This window comes from Sardina pilchardus, chromosome 16, assembly GCF_963854185.1.
Source record: "Sardina pilchardus chromosome 16, fSarPil1.1, whole genome shotgun sequence".
NCBI classification, from domain to species: domain Eukaryota; kingdom Metazoa; phylum Chordata; class Actinopteri; order Clupeiformes; family Clupeidae; genus Sardina; species Sardina pilchardus.
Genome location: NC_085009.1, coordinates 31,349,919 through 31,369,279, shown reverse-complemented (window position 1 = coordinate 31,369,279; position 19,361 = coordinate 31,349,919). Strand labels below are relative to the sequence as shown.

The 19,361-nt window shown below is 42.3% G+C and overlaps 1 protein-coding gene and 1 long non-coding RNA gene across 4 annotated transcripts in view; both read right to left on the bottom strand.

The window, feature by feature from the left end:
• Positions 1 to 1,530: 1,530 nt before the first annotated feature.
• Positions 1,531 to 2,828, bottom strand: LOC134059704 (uncharacterized). Its single transcript, XR_009935065.1, has 3 exons — positions 2,660 to 2,828; positions 1,955 to 2,021; positions 1,531 to 1,651 (listed from the first exon to the last, which is right to left on the bottom strand). It is a non-coding gene; the product is annotated as an uncharacterized LOC134059704 (long non-coding RNA).
• A 5,710-nt stretch (positions 2,829 to 8,538) lies between these two features.
• The window catches only part of LOC134059858 (adhesion G protein-coupled receptor E2-like), a 44,857-nt gene continuing 34,034 nt past the window's right edge, over positions 8,539 to 19,361 (bottom strand). For 2 of the 3 annotated variants that reach the window (XM_062516386.1, XM_062516388.1), the window contains 7 exons: positions 18,876 to 19,022; positions 18,165 to 18,311; positions 16,950 to 17,096; positions 16,363 to 16,509; positions 12,528 to 12,674; positions 10,162 to 10,259; positions 8,539 to 9,340 (listed from right to left, as the gene is read on the bottom strand). In XM_062516386.1, the coding sequence (XP_062372370.1) occupies positions 9,206 to 9,340; positions 10,162 to 10,259; positions 12,528 to 12,674; positions 16,363 to 16,509; positions 16,950 to 17,096; positions 18,165 to 18,311; positions 18,876 to 19,022 (968 nt within the window). In that variant the 3' untranslated portion in view covers positions 8,539 to 9,205. The remainder of the gene's footprint in view (positions 9,341 to 10,161; positions 10,260 to 12,527; positions 12,675 to 16,362; positions 16,510 to 16,949; positions 17,097 to 18,164; positions 18,312 to 18,875; positions 19,023 to 19,361) is intronic. The other variant, XM_062516387.1, reaches the window with a different exon arrangement.

Below are 19,361 nucleotides of genomic sequence, written 5' to 3'. Positions count from 1 at the left end.
ACGTAGAAACTTGGTTCAAACTTTGTTACGTAGGTCTTGAAAATAAGACTAAGTCTATGTATATTTCAGTTCTGTAAACTTGATACTTTTTGAAATATTAGCAAAATATTTTTCCCCATTGACTTTTCATAGACCTCTGAAGCTGCCCTGTTGCCCATATAAGGAGATCCGGGAGTTAATTGAAGCCAACTGTCCATATATGGGAAGCTTTTTTGTAGGCGAACTTCAGAGGTCTATCGCACTGCACTGCTGATTAAGCTGATTTGCACCTGTGTCAAGAGCCAGCTGCTCAAAGGCCCTATCAAGTTTAATTGACAGCCAGTTAAATTGAACCTGCATTATCAGCTCTCTCTGTCTACCCATTCACTCATACACACACACACCTCACTGCAGCACTTCATATATACCACACTTCTCCATGCACTCCACAACATTCCTTAACCTAACTCTCCCATTTCACTGCATCATAGAAAGCCATGCTCCTTACATCCACTCACACACACACACACACGCACGCACGCACACTCACACGCACTCACACTCAGAGGTGGAAAAGTCAAGCTTCAGAGAGTAAAAGTCCAATCACGTATTGGTTCTATCTGTGCACTTAAACACAGGTGATCTCACCAATTAGCTGCTCTGCCTGGCTGAAGAGTTACTACTGAGAATCAGCTGGTTGGTTGGACTTTTGTTGAATTCTGGGGTATTCTGACTGTATTCTTATGTGTTCACCATAGAATGGGATCCTTTAAGCTCTGATATTAGCTGCACAGTTGGCCATGTTTAGGTCAGAGAAGGCCTTGTAGCTTAGAACATCCAGATATGGGTGATAGCATGGGCCGAGGGCCGGAGCCATTGTATCTGGGTCAGAGCTGGGTTTTTCCACATGTTTGTGCCACGTTTAGTTTGTGCCACGTTTACATTTGATTCATGTTACACTCTCAGAAATAAAGGTACAGGAAAGTAAAAAAAAAGGTACAAATGCTCGTCGCTGGGGCAGTACCCCCAAGGGGAACAACCTTGTACCATATTAATGGGTACAAAGAAGTACCCCTACAGTCTGTGCCTTTTTGGTACATATAGGTCCCTTCAAGGGTACAAATGGCTCGTCGCTGGGGTGGTACCCCAGGGTACAGCAATTGTACCCTTACCATAGGTACAGAGTTGTACCCTTGTACACTGTACCTTGTGAGAGACAATTTTGTACCTTTGCAATATATTTGTACCTTAATCCACTGGTACAAAGGGGTACCCCATTAGATGGTACCAACTTGTTCTCGTTAGGGGTACCACCACAGCGACGATGCCATTGTACCTATAAAGTGGCAAAAATGTCCTAGCTAAATAGAGAGGAATGAGGAAAAGAAAGACCACAATCTTCATTTTCAATCAACTTTATTGAATGCAGTTTTTCACTTTTAAATCCCTATGAAAAGTGTAGGAAGGTCAAAGTGTTCTTGTTTTTCGGCTGATACTCGAGATTGAAAACAAAATAAGAATAGAATGATGACATTATCGCTTCCTCTACCTTGATGGCCTCACACACCCTGACCCGGTCTACAATAAGTGAGCAGTGGCTTTGTCCCTCAAACGTAGACTTCCAGTCTTCTTGGGTCACCTGGACAACTGGATACGGTGTGTTGGGTTCATCCTGAAGAATACAACAAAACAGACAGGGATGCACGTTTTGATTGGTCAAAAAAGAGAGAGATAGTTGATGGACCCCCCCGCCCCCAAACAAACAAACAAATAATCATACCTATGGCCTACCTACATTACCACTCAGTGACTCATGACATTTAAAAAAAAAAAAAAAGATAAATCAATCAATCAATCAATCAATCAATAAATAACTAAATAAATCAACTACTAACTAGGGTAGACTGCGACCAGTAGCACCAGTCAGCAGCCAGAGAGCTAGCCAGAGAGCTAGGCAGAAGCTAGAGATGCATACCTCTCCCATTATGATGTGATGATTCACACTCTCTTTAAAAATGATTGGCAGGAGGATGAGTGCCGCTCTGAAGTCCATTCATAGAAGAGAAGAGAGAGATACTTTATTCATGTTAGGCATCCAGTAGCTTACACACACACACACACACACACACACACAATCAAAATCTGATTATCATCTCAGAATGCACTGAATTGTCTACAGATTTTTCCACGCACGCGCTTATCAAAGTGTAATAACATACCATTAGTCTTCAACAAAACCACTCTTTGGATGAATAAAGCTAGTTTCATGCTTCGTGTTAGGTATCAGTAGTGACAACGGTAGCGTCCATACATCAATCAACTGATTCAGTTCATAAATGCAATATGACCACTCACGTGCAGCAAGTCACGGCATGAAAGCATACATTCCTGTCCTATACTATTGAATTAAGTGACCAGTGCAGCAGACCTGATTAATCCATAGTAAAATTGACTGGATATTAACACATCCCACCCCATCGGTGGAGGGCTGGAGGAAGCTTTGAGAAACACATTTGTACTTTCATTCAGTGGCCTGCTGCAGGTGAGTGGTCACATTGGTCCTATGAACTGTGGAATAGTAAATTGACGTACAGACGCTTCCATGGTCACTTCTGAAACTTAACAAACACACACACACACACACACACACACACACACACACACACACACACACACATACCTATTAGGATGAAGCGTGGTACTGCAACAAAGCTAATTGGACAATAACTATTAGGAGGGCAGCAGTCCTCACACCACCTGCAAACAGAGGGAATAGAAGAAGGCGAACATTTATACATTGCAAAACTCACAGAACATGAAAATACCATCACTGATGCACTACTGCACTCACATGCATCTTAAATAAACATATGCCTAGGTGTAAGTCATCAAACATGGCACAAATAAAGGCTATAAAATGAAGACATGAAGCCTAACACTTCCATAAACAAACTAAAAATCCCTTTACTTTGCTTGATATTTCTGCTAATTGAAATTCCCCAAATAGGCCCCATTCACATCCACTAGACAGATCTATCAATTAGCATACAACACTACTGTTCCTGAATCAGGGGGTGAAATAACTTAATATTAACCTACTTCATTTGTTTTAATGGTCCTTTTTCCAGTTATAGCAACACTACATATTATGCATCAACACTATCGATACATGTATTATGATTAAGTAATGACCCATGCCCCATGGAAGGTCGAAAGGTAAGGTTAACTTTCGTTGTGTGTCTGTTAACGTTAACACTTTCGTTGTGTCTGCTAAACAACTTTCGTTGTGTCTGCTAGCTGCTAACTTTAGCCTGCATTGTAACAGCCACTTTAAATGTAGGTAGCTGCTAGGCTAGGCTATTGCGCCTGATGTGTGAAAACTCACACTCTACATTCATAACGACATCTCAGACTGAATTATTGCTAGATATGGTATTAACTCCAAAAATTCCACATAAAGGTGAAATTAGTAACTGGAAAAGTTAACATTAACAGCTAACATCGCTAACGTTAGCGAAGTTAGCTCGCCAGCACTATTTGATAGCTATTATTTGCTAACTAATTATGATTTCTATGATGGCTAACGACTGTGGTTAATATTTCATTGTGAAAACAGTACATTTCTAATAAATTCCCGTTTTCAATTGGCATACAAAAGTACTGTAATTCTTACCTTGAATACGATGATGGCAGAGTAGGCCTACAGCACACAGCTTGCAGTCAGTCAGATTCATGATAGAAAAGTGACGGTTGATGATGTGTAGACGAGCAGGCTCTGCCTTCTCCTCCTGTAACGCGCCTTTTTTGTGTACCCTTGCAAAAAGGCACTTAATAGCACCCCAGCTTATGCTACCCTGTCACGAAAGGTACTTCTCAGTACCGCACAGGAAGTGTACCCTTTCATCAGAATAAAGTACTTATTTTGTACCCTACAGGATGTGTACCCAAAAGGTACTTCTTAGTACCCCTTGGGAACACAATAGGACCTTTAATGGTACATTTCTGAATGTTGTACCTTAAAGAACTAGATTGTACCTTCACTCTTACTTTATGTATGATAATGTACCTTTTCAAAGGGTACCTATATGTACTTGTCAGCATTCATAATTCATTGTGTGCCTTTTTCTTTGGAAAGGTACTTATTTGTACTCAGCAAGAGACATGTTAGTAACTTGGATGGTACAGTTCTGAAATTTGTACCTTTAAGTACTTGATTGTACCCTCACTGTACCTTTATTTCTGAGAGTGTAGGAGTATAATAATGTTTCCTTATTGTATTTCTCGCTGAGACGGATCGAGAAGCCAACCGCATAGCATCACGCGCAAGATACTATGTGCCACGCTTGATAGCAATTCACACTACGAGGACTCTGTCAGTTTTACTGAGCGAGACTTAGACTGTGTCTGTTATTCACTTATTGTACCAACAATAAATCATCATTCAATCGCCGATCCTGATCCAGCCGTCAAGCTTTATTGACCAACTTCAATTCAGACATTAGAACATTAACCGAAACACAACGGTTTGCCCCTAAGCCACATACATACAACACACTGCCCCCCCCCCCCCCCTTCCCTCACCTTCCTCTGTCCACAACTGTTTGTAAATTTAAGTTTGTTTCACATTTTATCTTATGTCTTGCTTTTGCATGCACTGGTAATTTCCTCGAAATTACGTTTTCTAGTTCAATTTGTTCATTAGTGTGGTCATTGGCAAGCCAGGGCTTTGTAATGAGAAGGAAGTACCTTACAATCTTTATCTGTGTCTAAGGTGTGAAAATGTGTTTTACGTTTTGACATTCACTGTGTGTAATGTTTTGCAAAAAGTGTGAAGCTGAATTTGTGCTTACTGTTGTACTACTCTACGCAGGTGTTTTGCTTCTTAAGTGTTAAGCTTTGTTAACTGTCTGATAATCTTAATTTCAGTGTGTACTGTAAATTGATTGGAAAAAACTGTAAATTGAAGGATCCATTAGGTTTTACAATATGGCACACAAAACACACGCACACAGACACACACACAGACACACACAGACACACACACACACACACAGACACACACACACACACGTGTGCACTAGCTGTCTTAAGGCTTAATCATGGTTGTTTTGAGGAAGAACGTCATGTGACATTATGACTTAATGAAACTGTATCTACTGTGTGTGTGTGTGTGTGTGTGTGTGTGTGTGTGTGTGAAGAATGAAGGCCTACTAATGAGGAACTAACCCAGGAATTCGTTGGCCAATGACATGTCACTGTTTCACAACGGGTATCTTCTGTTTATAGCATGGTGAAAATAGACCCCGCACGACTGGAAGTACACCTCCTCTTCAGTAATGGTGACAGTCCTTCAATTCACTAAACCCTTTACTCGCTCTCTCACGCTCTCAGTCCTGCTAAAGAAAACAAGCGTTCTGGCTCATCACTTAACCACTGTTGGCTTACAAGCACTCCAGATAAAAGGCCACTTTCTCTTGCGCTCCCTCCCTTTGGTTCATAAGCATACACACTTGCCTGATTACAGTCCTGTACTGGATATTAACTTTAAACTATATTTTAAATGTGCACCCTTTAGCCATGATGTACTGTAGCATGAGTTTAGCCATGATGTAATGATGTAGCATGAGTTTAGCCATGATGTAGCATGAGTTTAGCCATGATGTACTGTAGCATGAGTTTAGCCATGATGTAATGATGTAGCATGAGTTTAGCCATGATGTAGCATGAGTTTAGCCATGATGTAGCATGAGTTTAGCCATGATGTACTGTAGCATGAGTTTAGCCATGATGTAGCATGAGTTTAGCCATGATGTACTGTAGCATGAGTTTAGCCATGATGTAGCATGAGTTTAGCCATGATGTACTGTAGCATGAGTTTAGCCATGATGTACTGTAGCATGAGTTTAGCCATGATGTAGCATGAGTTTAGCCATGATGTACTGTAGCATGAGTTTAGCCATGATGTACTGTAGCATGAGTTTAGCCATGATGTACTGTAGCATGAGTTTAGCCATGATGTACTGTAGCATGAGTTTAGCCATGATGTAGCATGAGTTTAGCCATGATGTAGCATGAGTTTAGCCATGATGTAGCATGAGTTTAGCCATGATGTAGCTAGGGTTGCCAACCGTTCCGTATAATACGGAATCGTCCCGTATTTGACACCTAAAAGTCTTGTTCCGTATTGAACTAATACAGAACGCTGTTTGTTCCGTATTTTTGAGAAACTGCTCAATGCACACATACTACAATTAAAAACATAGGCTACACACAAAAAAAAGCCTAAAAAAACTCCCTGACGCAACGTGGAGCTTGCTGGTCTGCGAGGCATGGAGTGAGGTCCGGTGCTTCACCTGATAATTAGCTGCCCAATTGATCATGCAACCGCGGCCCGACAGAAAAGAAAACAAACGTGTTCTGCAATCAGGAGGAAATGCTTGCTAATTCGATGCGATTAAACATAGAGTCATACAATTAAGTGGTGGTATGAGCGTTCATTGCATGCGTTTGCACGTTTGCGCGACAGAAACTGAAACTAGGCACAATAACGTTGTTGGCAAAGCTCCGCTTCAACCTGTTGGAAGGCTATTTCATTAATTAACGACATTTAACAACGTGGATTCTTGCCACTTCCATAGAAACAGAACAGAGACTGTATAGGCTACAATAAGCTACATTGTTTAACATTGAGTATTGTTTAGGCAAATTCGAATATGGTCAAAAGATTAGTGTTTCATTTAAAGATCTCCAGATAAGTTATTTACGCCTATTATAATGTATTTATGCTGGGCCGTTTACCATAAACAAAAGTTCCTGGATCTTTACATTCAGGCATTCAAATGAAATTTCATCATAAGGCATAGGCTAGGCCTATACGTTTTTTCTCCATTTGCCTACCAGTGTAGGCTATGATTGCATAAGGGAAACATCCCAAAACAATAGCACCCATATAATTGCTGTTGTTTTCAGGAGTATTTCTCATGCAATCATGCAAAAGCAATGAACTATTGTAAATATATCTTACATTAGTAAAGCAGGCCTCTGATGTGCATATCACAAACTATAGCACGTTAAGCACTTTTCGCACGGTATTGACTGCTTTGAAGTGAAAGTGCATACAATATAGGATAATAATAATTGTGACAATGATAATCATAATGATGATTTGATGTGGGGTGGAGGTACGTGTAGGTGGGCCCTATGACCCCAAAGTCTGCCATAACCGGGCCTCAAGTTTGAGGCTATTAGTGTTTCTCTCCCCCCCCACCCCCCGCCTCGGTATTTATGTTCCGTATTTTATTTTCTCAGAGTTGGCAAACCTAGATGTAGCATGAGTTTAGCCATGCTCCACCTTGCTCCATACTTTGTTGCACATTGCATAGGTGAAGCAAGAGCACCGTGTGAGGATTCCTCAACATGCTCAACAGGAGATATTGCACAAATGGGCAGTTTTTTTTAGCTTGGCTATTTTAAGTTTAGTTATGTTTCCATGCCCCCCCAAACACTAGAGAATGCCAAGCACAGTAGCTGTGCCAGACAGATTCAGTGAGTCAGTTGTAGACAGTGCTGAGACTAACTAACTGCCCCCAACAAATACACTCTGAACAGTATAAGGGTGCTGATGAGGTGGAGGAGTCGTCTGGCTATTGGAAGGCTACCGACAGGCTTCAAGCTGCAGAGTGAGTGTGCGCGTATGTGTGTGTGTGTGTGTGCTGCACTTTCCATCCAAGGTGCAGAGGGTATGTGTGTGGGTATGTATGTATGTGTGTGTGTGTGTGTGTGTGTGTGTGTGTGTGTGTGTGTGTGTGTGTGTGTGTGTGTGTGTGTGTGTGTGTGTGTGTGTGTGTGTGAGAGTGTGTGTGTGTGTGTGTGTGTGTGTGTGTGCGTGCTGCACTTTATAGTGTAGCTGTGCTGGAGTGTGGGAGGAGTCTGTCTGCTCTATAGTGTAGCTGTGCTGGAGTGTGGGAGGAGTCTGTCTGCTCTATAGTGTAGCTGTGCCGGAGTGTGGGAGGAGTCTGTCTGCTCTATAGTGTAGCTGTGCTGGAGTGTGGGAGGAGTCTGTCTGCTCTGGTGTAGCTGTGCTGGAATGTGGGAGGAGTCTGTCTGCTCTATAGTGTAGCTGTGCTGGAGTGTGGGAGGAGTCTGTCTGCTCTATAGTGTAGCTGTGCTGGAGTGTGGGAGGAGTCTGTCTGCTCTATAGTGTAGCTGTGCTGGAGTGTGGGAGGAGTCTGTCTGCTCTATCAATGTCAACACTCCACCGCCCCCTGCTGGTTGCTGTAACACATGGCACAAATGTGTGTGAGAAGTAGGACTTTCCTTTCTAAATGCCTACAGTAGCTGAGTTGGCTACTCCTGGGTGTAGCAGTGCATTGTGCAGTAGGTTTTTGCCCATAAACAGTGTGTTAGAAAGTAAGCCCTCAAACCCGCTCATGTGCGGCCACCTCTGTAGGCTGATGCCTCTGGTGCAAGGAGTTTGATGTCTCAGTGGCACAGGGGAGGCAAAGAAACACCAAAAGACTCCTAGATGGTATTTTTACAAACCCCTAACCAAGGGTTTTGATTTTTATTAAGTACAAAGAAGAGTAAAGAAAAATACAATTGAAGGGGGATGTTACATACCTTTTCGAACTGGTTGAAAATGCCTAGGCTTGTTCTTATCCTGTCTTGTTATGAGCTAACCAAGGGTTAGGGTTTTGACTTTTGTTAAGTACAAAGAAGCTGGTACAGCCTGTTCTAATCACATTTCATTTATCTTAACACTTCAAATCTAACAAAAATATTTTAAATATAAGCAAACACACTTTATGTTTTATCAGCAAAAACAATTTTATACTTTAAAAAAACATCTCTAAGTCTAAGCAAAAACATTTGAAGTCTAAGTTGTTTCACACTGGTTATCTTATGTTTGCAGCATTCGCACATTTTTATTTGTTTAAGAGCAAGCTGGATTTAAGCAGTAATATGACTAAAAGTATTTTAATTGTAAGCTATGAGATTGTCCACGTTTTCGCTTTTTAAACTTTAGCTACAAACATTTTCAAACAATTACAATGATGTTTCCCGAAAAACAATAGTCCTAAATTCCATATTACCAAAACAATCACCAACCAAAAAAAAGACTGAAGAGAAGTGAAAAATTTAAACATAGAAATCATAGAAGACAAACCAAAGATAGATCTGTGAAAAGCCTATCATTCACTTCATCACATGAACAACAGCAGAGTGTTTAGAGCTCAGTTCTCTTCCTCCTCTTCCTCCCCTCTTCTTTCTTCTCCTCCTTCTGCTTCTTGAAGATCTTTCCATCTGGTTGCTTCTTCCAGCTCAGTTTGGTGTCTGCTGGCAACCCCAGTCTTTTCTGCATCTGGAGAACAGAACCCGAGTCTTTCAGAACCACCTTTCTCCATGGACTGTCATAAGCTCCCAGTTTGTTTAGTGTGCGACCAGAGAATCAATTGGGTTTGATGTTTATGTTTATGTTTATGTTTATATAGTTTAGTTTATAGAAAGTTAGTGGTAATGATAACAATTATGTCAATAATATCAATGATCAATAATGAACATAAACACCATAAATATACAAATCATAATTAATAAAAAACACTTCATTAATTTAATGTAAGTTGAACAGATACGTCTCTAGAAGCTTCTGGAAAGACCCAAAACTATCGCAGTGTAAACCATGACATGAACGCTCCAAGCACCCACTCACAAGTAGGAACCATGACATGAACGCTCCCAGCACACACTCACAAGTAGGAACCATGACATGAACGCTCCCAACACACACACTCACAAGTAGGAACCATGACATGAACGCTCCCAACACACACTCACAAGTAGGAACCATGTCATGAACGCTCCCAGCACACACTCACAAGTAGGAACCATGGCATGAACGCTCCCAACACACACTCACAAGTAGGAACCATGACATGAACGCTCCCAACACACACTCACAAGTAGGAACCATGACATGAACGCCCCCAACACACACTCACAAGTAGGAACCATGACACGAACGCTCCCAACACACACTCACAAGTAGGAACCATGACATGAACGCTCCCAACACACACACACAAGTAGGAACCATGACACGAACGCTCCCAACACACACTCACAAGTAGGAACCATGACATGAACACTCCCAACACACACACACAAGTAGGAGTGTGGACTCACCTGCTTTAGGACGGCCTTCAGCGTGTCAGGGTCGTTCATGTCCACACCTGATTCTACCGGGAACTTCACTCTCACAATCTGCCTCTTCACCTCCGGCTCTGCACAGAGCAACGCACACATGCAAAGATTATTTGGATTAACTATTTGCACTAAGGGTTAAGGTTTTAAAACTCTGGACAGCCAAGACAAATCAACATTTACACACGTATTCAACATGCACAGCCAGAAATGCAGCTGACCACTAGATTCCATATTGTTGGTGGAAAGAAAAAGGTCCAGGACAAACTCATAACACGGGGCAGATCTGACCCTGCAGTTATATTATCACTAGTTATTATACGGCTCTTCACAATGCAAGTAGAACGTTCTATTGCCTTGAATGGGATTTCCCAACGTTCTGCCGGTAATTATTTCTGGATAGAGTACCTAGAAAAAATGGCATAGGAGTTTGTGCTTCTATTTCAGGTCTTTCATATCACTCCGCAATGGAATTTAGTTGAAAGTGAAAGCAGAGACGGTTGAGAAGCTAACTATTTAATTTTGTTAGCGAAAGTCATTGCTTAAGACACATTGTGGTAAGTTTATTTTCTCGTTTTGGCAAGTAGCCGTATAATAAGCGGGATAATGTATAGAACGCCTGGTCTTTATCGGGAAATAGGTCCCTTCAGGGCGGAACAAAACCCCTCCACTGCGCGTCGGGGTCTGGTTCGCCCTGTCGGGACCTATATCCCGATAATGACCGGCGTTCTGGGACAGCCATAAGGTGCTGTGTCGACCAAACGCGTTTTTTGCGCCGACGGCGACAATTTTCAATATAAAGTCTATGTAGCTCAGCGTTCACAGCGCTGAGCGCCCTCGGCGGAAACAATCTCTCGGCGCTGACCGTTTTTTACCGCAGCGCTCAGAGCGCTCAAAGTTGAAATCAGCAGCGTCGGGCTCGTCAATGTCACTTCTCGTTATAAAGCGTCTCTGTTTTTGGTAACAACAATAAACATTTATCGAAGCACAGAGAAAAGGAGCTAATGTGAATGCGCAGCCCACTATTGTAGCTAACGTGACTGCGCAGGCCACTATTGTAGCTAATGTGACTGCGCAGCTCAGTATTGTAGCTAACGTGACTGTGCAGCCCACTATTGTAGCTAACGTGACTGCGCAGCCCACTATTGTAGCTAACGTGACTGCGCAGCCCACTATTGTAGCTAATGTGACTGCGCAGCTCAGTATTGTAGCTAACGTGACTGTGCAGCCCACTATTGTAGCTAACGTGACTGCGCAGCCCACTATTGTAGTTAATGTGACTGCGCAGCTCAGTATTGTAGTTAATGTGACTGTGCAGCCCACTACTGTAGCTAATGTGACTGTGCAGCTCAGTATTGTAGTTAATGTGACTGCGCAGCTCAGTATTGTAGTTAATGTGACTGTGCAGCCCACTACTGTAGCTAATGTGACTGTGCAGCCCACTATTGTAGTTAATGTGACTGCGCAGCTCAGTATTGTAGTTAATGTGACTGTGCAGCCCACTATTGTAGCTAATGTGACTGTGCAGCTCAGTATTGTAGTTAAAGGGATAGTTCGGGTTTTAAGACACGAAGTTATATGGGTTCCCCGTCAGCAACGTTGTGCATCAGCACTGACTTACCCCGCAACAGCGTCCTGTGAGCCGAGATCCAGCCGGTTTTTGATGGTGAAGAAAGTAGTCCGGCAAGTTTCTGGGGTCACGAAAGTAAAGTGTTTTTCTTCTCAAAACCATATGCGTTCAACAGAGTGATATATTTGCACCACAAAAACGTTGTCCAGCTGTCAGTAGCGCGCAGTGATAGGAATCGCGAAAAATAAGTAAGTGATAACGAGGTTTGAATTTTTCCTGGACAACGTTTTTGTGGTGCAAATATATCACTCTGTTGAACGCATATGGTTTTGAGAAGAAAAACACTTTACTTTCGTGACCCCAGAAACCTGCTGAAGAAAATAGTCCGGCATCAAAAACGATCAAAAACCGGCTGGATCTCGGCTCACAGGACGCTGTCGGGGGGTAAGTCAGTGCTGATGCACAACGTTGCTGACAGGGAACCCATATAACTTTGTGTCTTAAAACCCGAACTATCCCTTTAATGTGACTGCGCAGCCCACTATTGTAGCTAATGTGACTGCGCAGCCCTCTATTGTAGCTACTGTGACTGTGCAGCCCACTATTGTATCTAGCTTCAGGGGGTGCTTGACTCATTGTCATGGTGAAAAAGAGACTTAAACAGTTTAGTTTAAGAGGAATTCATACTCATTATTACATAAGTCCTTGTAATGTCGAGTCCTTGCCCCTGTCTCCAAGAACACAGCCTGTTGTGCAAATCTGTGTGTATAGGAGGTACCTTGGCATGGGTTTGTAGCGTTGGTGATTGTCACTCCAGGAGGCTTCTCGTATCCCTCGTTACAGGCACAGCTAAAGCTCCCCTTGGTGTTGGTGCAGACAGCATTGGGTCCGCACAAAGAGCTGTCTCTTGCACACTCATCTGTATCTGTGAACGACCACAAATATCTCAATTATGCAGCACTCATGTATAGTTGAGGCCACAATTATTAGCCCCCCTTGTGAAATCAGACATAATCCTTTGTTTATACATGAAAATGACCATTTCCAAAAATGTGTTTATATGTATTTTGTGATATGATTTGTGACAAGAAAAGGAAAAAGTGACATGTTCAAAATTATTAGTCCCCAGACCATTAATAGTCAATAGTGTAGCCATTCTTTGCTCAACTGACAACAACTTCTTTGGATAGTCTTTTACTAGGTTGCCACATATCTCTTTAGACACTATTTAGCTCCAGCTCGTCCAAACGGCATGGTTTTCACACACACTCTTGCTTAAGCACATGCCACAGATTCTCAATGGGGTTGAGGTCTCGTCTCTGTGTCGGCCACTCCAGGACCTTGATTTTGGTATCCTTCAAGACGTTTTGGACCACTTTTCACATATGCTTTGGGCCAGTATCATGCTGAAAGACCTGGTGGCGACCTAAGCCTAGACCAAGAGCAGACGTCTTGATGTTATCCCTCAAAATGTCAACATAATCTTTCTTTTTCATGATCCCATGCACCCAAACAAGGCTCTCTGTGCCTGAGACAGCAGAACAGCCCCATAACATGATGCCCCCACCAGCATGCTACACCGTAGGAACTGTATTTTTATGGTTGTAGGCCTTCCCTTTTTTCGCCAAACATACAGTAGGCAACATCCATGTGCCCAAACAGCTCCAGTTTAATCTCATAGGACCAAAGGACAGTCTTCCAAAACTTCTTTTTATCTTTTAAATGTGCATGGACAAAGTTCAGTCTGACTTTGAAGTGCCCCTTTTGGAGTAGTATTTTTTTTCTCGGCCAATGACTTTGGAGGCCTCCACAATAAAAAGCCCCCGCTACTGTCTTCCTCAAGACTTCAACCCCAGAGGTCTCTAGGTCAGCAACTATCATTTTGGTGGATGTACGGTGATGCTTGCTAACATCCCTGATGATTTTTCTCTCTAGAGATTGAGATATTTAGCATTTTCATCCACACCTAGGTTTGTTAGGTACAAACTTGGAACTCTTTGTACCTTGTAATGATGCCTTGCACAGCTGTTCTACAGACTGTGAAGCATCTAGAAATGACCGTATAGCTTTCCCCCATAGTGTAGATCTCAATGATGTTCTTTCTGAGGTCCAGACTGATCTCCTTCATCTTCAGCATGCTTGTAAAGGCAGTCCCCTCTCAGACAGGTGTCCAAGTGCCCGTAGGCCTGTTCCTTGGAGTCTTTAGGTAAACGATCAATGCTGATTGGATGTTCAGGTGTTGACTGGGCACTAACTGACTGCAAAGGTGTGGCTTGAAAGGTGACTGATCGTGGGTGTTTTAAGATTAAGCATTCCTAATAGTAATATTAACACTCCAGAATGCACCAGATACTACAGTACATAATAGCACTGGAGAATGTTTAATTTTTCAAATTTTATGAGAGATGAACATTTTAGGGAGAATTTTTGGGTAATGTTCCAATATTTCAGGGGGGCTAATCATTTTGACCTCAACTGTATGTACTGTATATAAGTCAGTGATCTGATATTGTAATATAATAATATCAGTAGTAGAGATGCACCGATAGATCGGCTGGTGACCGGAATCGGCCGATTTTCACGTGATCGGCCATGACCGGCGACCGGCCGGTCAGTCTGAGACATGCCGATTTTATGCCGGTCAAATGCACTCGCACATACTTGTAACAACATCACTTAGCTGAGTTAGCAAAGTTTGATGAAGCTAGCAAAGGCCAACACTCAGGACTGGATAAAGCGCTAATACTGAGTGTTTCTATGCAGCGAACGCTGTGCTTTGCCATATTGCGTGGAATTTACTAAGCTGTCACTTCAGGTTGCAGCGCATACATAGGAGTAGTTATGCCTACTGCACTTAAGCAGCGACATAGCCTAGGAGTAGTTATGCCTACTGCACTTAAGCAGCGACATAGCCTAGGAGTAGTTATGCCTACTGCACTTAAGCAGCGACATAGCCTAGGAGTAGTTATGCCTACTGCACTTAAGCAGCGACATAGCCTAGGAGTAGTTATGCCTACTGCACTTAAGGCGAGACACGGCAGGAATAAACATTTTGTTGCGGTTTGCCACCTTAGCATGTATTCTTTTGCACTACTACAACAACAAAGTCTGACATTTAGAGGTTTATTTCATTACCTTTTGTCTACCGCAACCGTGATACAAAACATATCATGAGTGGTGTCGCTGGAAAGCTGTGTTTCTCCTGCATGACGTTATGGCATCCAAATATGGACACTTCCTTTGTATCCGCAAGCAATCGCGAAAGTTCAAAGAAGAGTGTAGACTGAGAATTGCATGTCATTGGCTGTGTTTCAAGGCTGTTTTCTCAAAAGTAGTTTTTTGTAATTTTCCAACATCTCAGCCTATGTAGCACCTATGTATAGGCCTACCAAATTATCCAGTTATACACTTATCAGTAGCCTATTCTAAAGCTATTTACAGTGGGATATTTGATGTGAGAAGAAAAACATAGGTGTTCCCACAGTGCATTTCTATTACTGTAGGTCTAGTAGTGTGTGAATGTCCCACACTGGAAATACTGCAGCTGAAGAGGACTTGAAGAAGAATCTGTCTATTCAAATTTCTTTACCAGCCATTGATAAGTTGATTACATTTCTAACATGTTGTATTAAAAAAAAGATAGAAAATAACCCTTTGTGTGTGCTGTAAAGTGGTTAGAAACAATGAAATCGGAATCGGCTAAAATCAGTATCGGCCGGTCAAATTCTATGAAAAATCGGAAATCGGCCAAAAAATTGCAATCGGTGCATCTCTAATCAGTATTTGATGTTTAAATAGCTGCTGTGTGTATCTTATACAGTGTTAAAATATTAAGTCTTATAACTATGATACAGTCGTGCTGCTGACATTGGTTTTTAAATTTGATTAAGTGGCCTAATGTCTCGTCAGATACACTATTTAGTTAATTCATTTAAAGAGACCTTATGCAACTTTTTCATAGTCATAAAATCGCTCAGAAATCGTTGTTTTGCTTGACTGACCAGTTTCATCGAAAACAGTAATATTTCCTCCCGCCCCCAGTGTCCCTATCCGCTATTGCAACCTTGCAGTTTCTGCAGGAGACATATCGTCTCCTGTTTACATCTGGAAGTCTGAGACGCGTAAAGAACAAGAAGAACCACGCTTGCAATTTATATATTTATGTGCGCTAAAGCTGTTGGGGAAGCTCTGCAGAGAAATATGCAAGCATAAAACAAGCGAAAACGAAAAACGAAACCGAAACCAGAGATGAAATCGCAAATCCTGCATAGTTCCTCTTTAAAGAAAATTTAAATTCCAGGCCAGTCCTAAATACAGAACAGCAACTTGCATGACACGCTGAAAGGTTAAAGGTTATACCAGGCGTTCATGCACTCCTACTTACTCACCCACAGGAGTTTCCTGCTGGTTGAGGCCCTGCAGGACTCTCATAACCATGTTTTAAGCATCAAGTGTGGTTTAAAAATGGCAGTTTGGAAACGTTTACAGATTGGCCCTGAGCATTTGCACTGTCAGTCATTTAGCTCAAACTCAAACTCGTATTCTTTAATGTCATTGCCCCACTGGCTCCAACAACACAGCATGACATGCATACCAGTCCAGGTGGGCAATACCTTGGCATGGGTTTGTAGCGTTGGTGATTGTCACTCCAGGAGGCTTCTGGTAACCCTCGTTACAGGCACAGCTAAAGCTCCCTTGGGTGTTGCTGCAGGCAGCATTGGGTCCACATGTAGAGCTGTCTCTTGCACACTCATCTGTATCTGTGAATGACCACAAACCTCCCATTTATGCAGCACTCATGTATGTATATAACACAGCGATCTGATATTGTAATATAATATATCAGAAATGGACTATGTTGTATTACTAAGTCTCTAGTGCTGACATTGGTTTTCATTATGAGTACCGGTAATTGTAATATACAATTGTGCCATGTACACTATTGAATTATTCTTTACCTACAACTACCCCATCACATCACTCAATTCCACAGCAGTCCTAAATAGAAGACAATGACTTGCACTACAGAATCAAAGGTTGATCCGTGAACCGAACTGGATGGGGGGAGGGGCAGGGAGTTCTTGCCTGCTGGAACACCCTGAACAGGTACCACTGGTAATGTTCCTTGTGATGTCTAGTCATTGCCCCACTGGCTCCAACAACACAGCATGACATGCATACCAGTCCAGGTGGGAAATACCTTGGCATGGGTTTGTAGCGTTGGTGATTGTCACTCCAGGAGGCTTCTGGTATCCCTGGTTACAGGCACAGCTAAAGCTCCCTTGGGTGTTGCTGCAGGCAGCATTGGGTCCACACAAAGAGCTGTCTCTTGCACACTCATCTATATCTGTGAACGACCACAAATGTCTCAATTATGCAGCACTCATGTTTGTATATACAGTCATGTGTGAGAGTGTTGCCACCCATGCTAATGTTGACTAAAATGAGGAATATAAAATTATCTTTCAGAAATTGACCTTAATGCCTTAAGTAAAAAAATGAGGAAATATCCAACCTTTAAGGACACCAATTTTCTTTGTGAATGAATAATGTGTCAAAAATAAATAAATGTTCTTCCTTAAAATACTGGGGTCATAAGTATTGGCACCCCTATGTCAACCCTATGTGCTCAATTTCCATAGAGGCAGGTAGATTTTTATTTTTAAAGGCCACTTATTTCATGGATCCAGGATACTAAGCACCCTGATAAAGTTCCATTGGTCTTTAGAACTAGAATTGCCCCACATCATCACACACCCTTCACCATATCTAGAGATTGGCATGGTGTTTTGTTCATATTCCTCTTTTTAGTCAACTTTAGCATGGGGTGCCAACACTTTCAGCCATAACTGTAAGTCATTGATCTGATATTGTTACATAATGATATCAGTAATTGATGTTTGTAAAATAGCTACTGTGTGTATCTTATACAGTGTTAAAATATCTAGTCTTATAACTATGATACAGCCGTGCTGCCATTGGTTTTTAAATTTGATTAAGTGGCCTAATATCTCGTCATATACACTGTTTAGTTAATTAATTTAAAGAAAATCTCAATTCCAGGCCAGTCCTAAATACGGAACAGCAACTTGCACGACACGCTGAAAGGTTAAAGGTTATACCAGGCGTTCATGCACCCCTACTTACTCACCCACAGGAGTCTCCTGTTGGTTGAGGCCCTGCAGGACTCTCATAACCATGTTTTAAGCATCAAGTGTGGTTTAAAAATGGCAGTTTGGAAACGTTTACAGATTGGCCCTGAGCATTTGCACTGTCAGTCATTTAGCTCAAACTCAAACTCATTACTCAGTCATTTAGCCCAAACTCAAACTCATATTCCTTGTGATGTCTAGTCATTGCCCCACTGGCTCCAACAACACAGCATGACATGCATACCAGTCCATGTGGGCAATACCTTGGCATGGGTTTGTAGCGTTGGTGATTGTCACTCCAGGAGGCTTCTGGTATCCCTCGTTACAGGCACAGCTAAAGCTCCCTTGGGTGTTGCTGCAGGCAGCATTGGGTCCACATGTAGAGCTGTCTCCTGCACACTCATCTGTATCTGTGAACGACCACAAACGTCTCAATGATGTGGCACTCATCTATGTATAAGTCAGTAATCTGATATTGTAATATAACTAGATGTACTAACTACTACATGAATTTTTAATTTTGCCCGGCAGCTCAGGCTGGAAACCTGCACATCTACAGTATCTCCTCTGGTCCCTGCCTTCCAAAGCCTTTGGCTCCCATCCCAAACTAGCTTATCCAAAAGATGCACGGGATCATTGGTCTGATTGGTTGAAGGACTATCCAAGCATACAGAGTCATGATTTGAACGATGCCAATAGAGCTTAACAGTTCTGCCCGAGAGAGCACGCCTCTTGTGCAGTAGAACTAAAGCGCAGACTCCCCAGACTAATGTTCAGTCTTAAAAGTCTGATCTTGGTATGGTGATAGCCAGACTAGTATTAACTATTAAGTGGAATTCATACTCCAATTCCTTCTGTATAGAAACAGCTCAAGCTCCCATAGGTGTTGCTGCAGACAGAATATATGGCAGGACTTTTATTTTCTGGACCCGGGACCCTCATGTGTAAATCTGTGTGTATAGGAAGCAGCCTACCTTGGCATGGGTTTGTAGCGTTGGTGATTGTCACTCCAGGAGGCTTCTGGTATCCCTGGTTACAGGCACAGTTAAAGCTCCCCTTGGTGTTGGTGCAGACAGCATTGGGTCCACACAAAGAGCTGTCTCTTGCACACTCATCTGTATCTGTGAACGACCACAAATGTCTCAATTATGCAGCACTCATATACTGTAGGTCAGTGATCTGATATTGTAATATAACTAGATGTACTGCAAAGCGGTACAAAATATGACCACCACACAGTTTTATGTGTCACTGTGAGTATGTTTACTTGTTAGTGTGTGTGTGTGTGTGTGTGTGTGTTTATGTGTGTGTGTGTGTGTGGGAGTGTGTGTGCATGCTTGTGTGTATGTGTTTATGTGTGTGTGCATGCAGGTGCGTGTGCGTATGCCTGCCTGTCTACTGTGTGTGTGTGTGTGTGTGTGTGTGTCTATGCGTGTGTGAGTGTGTGCGTACCTGTGTGT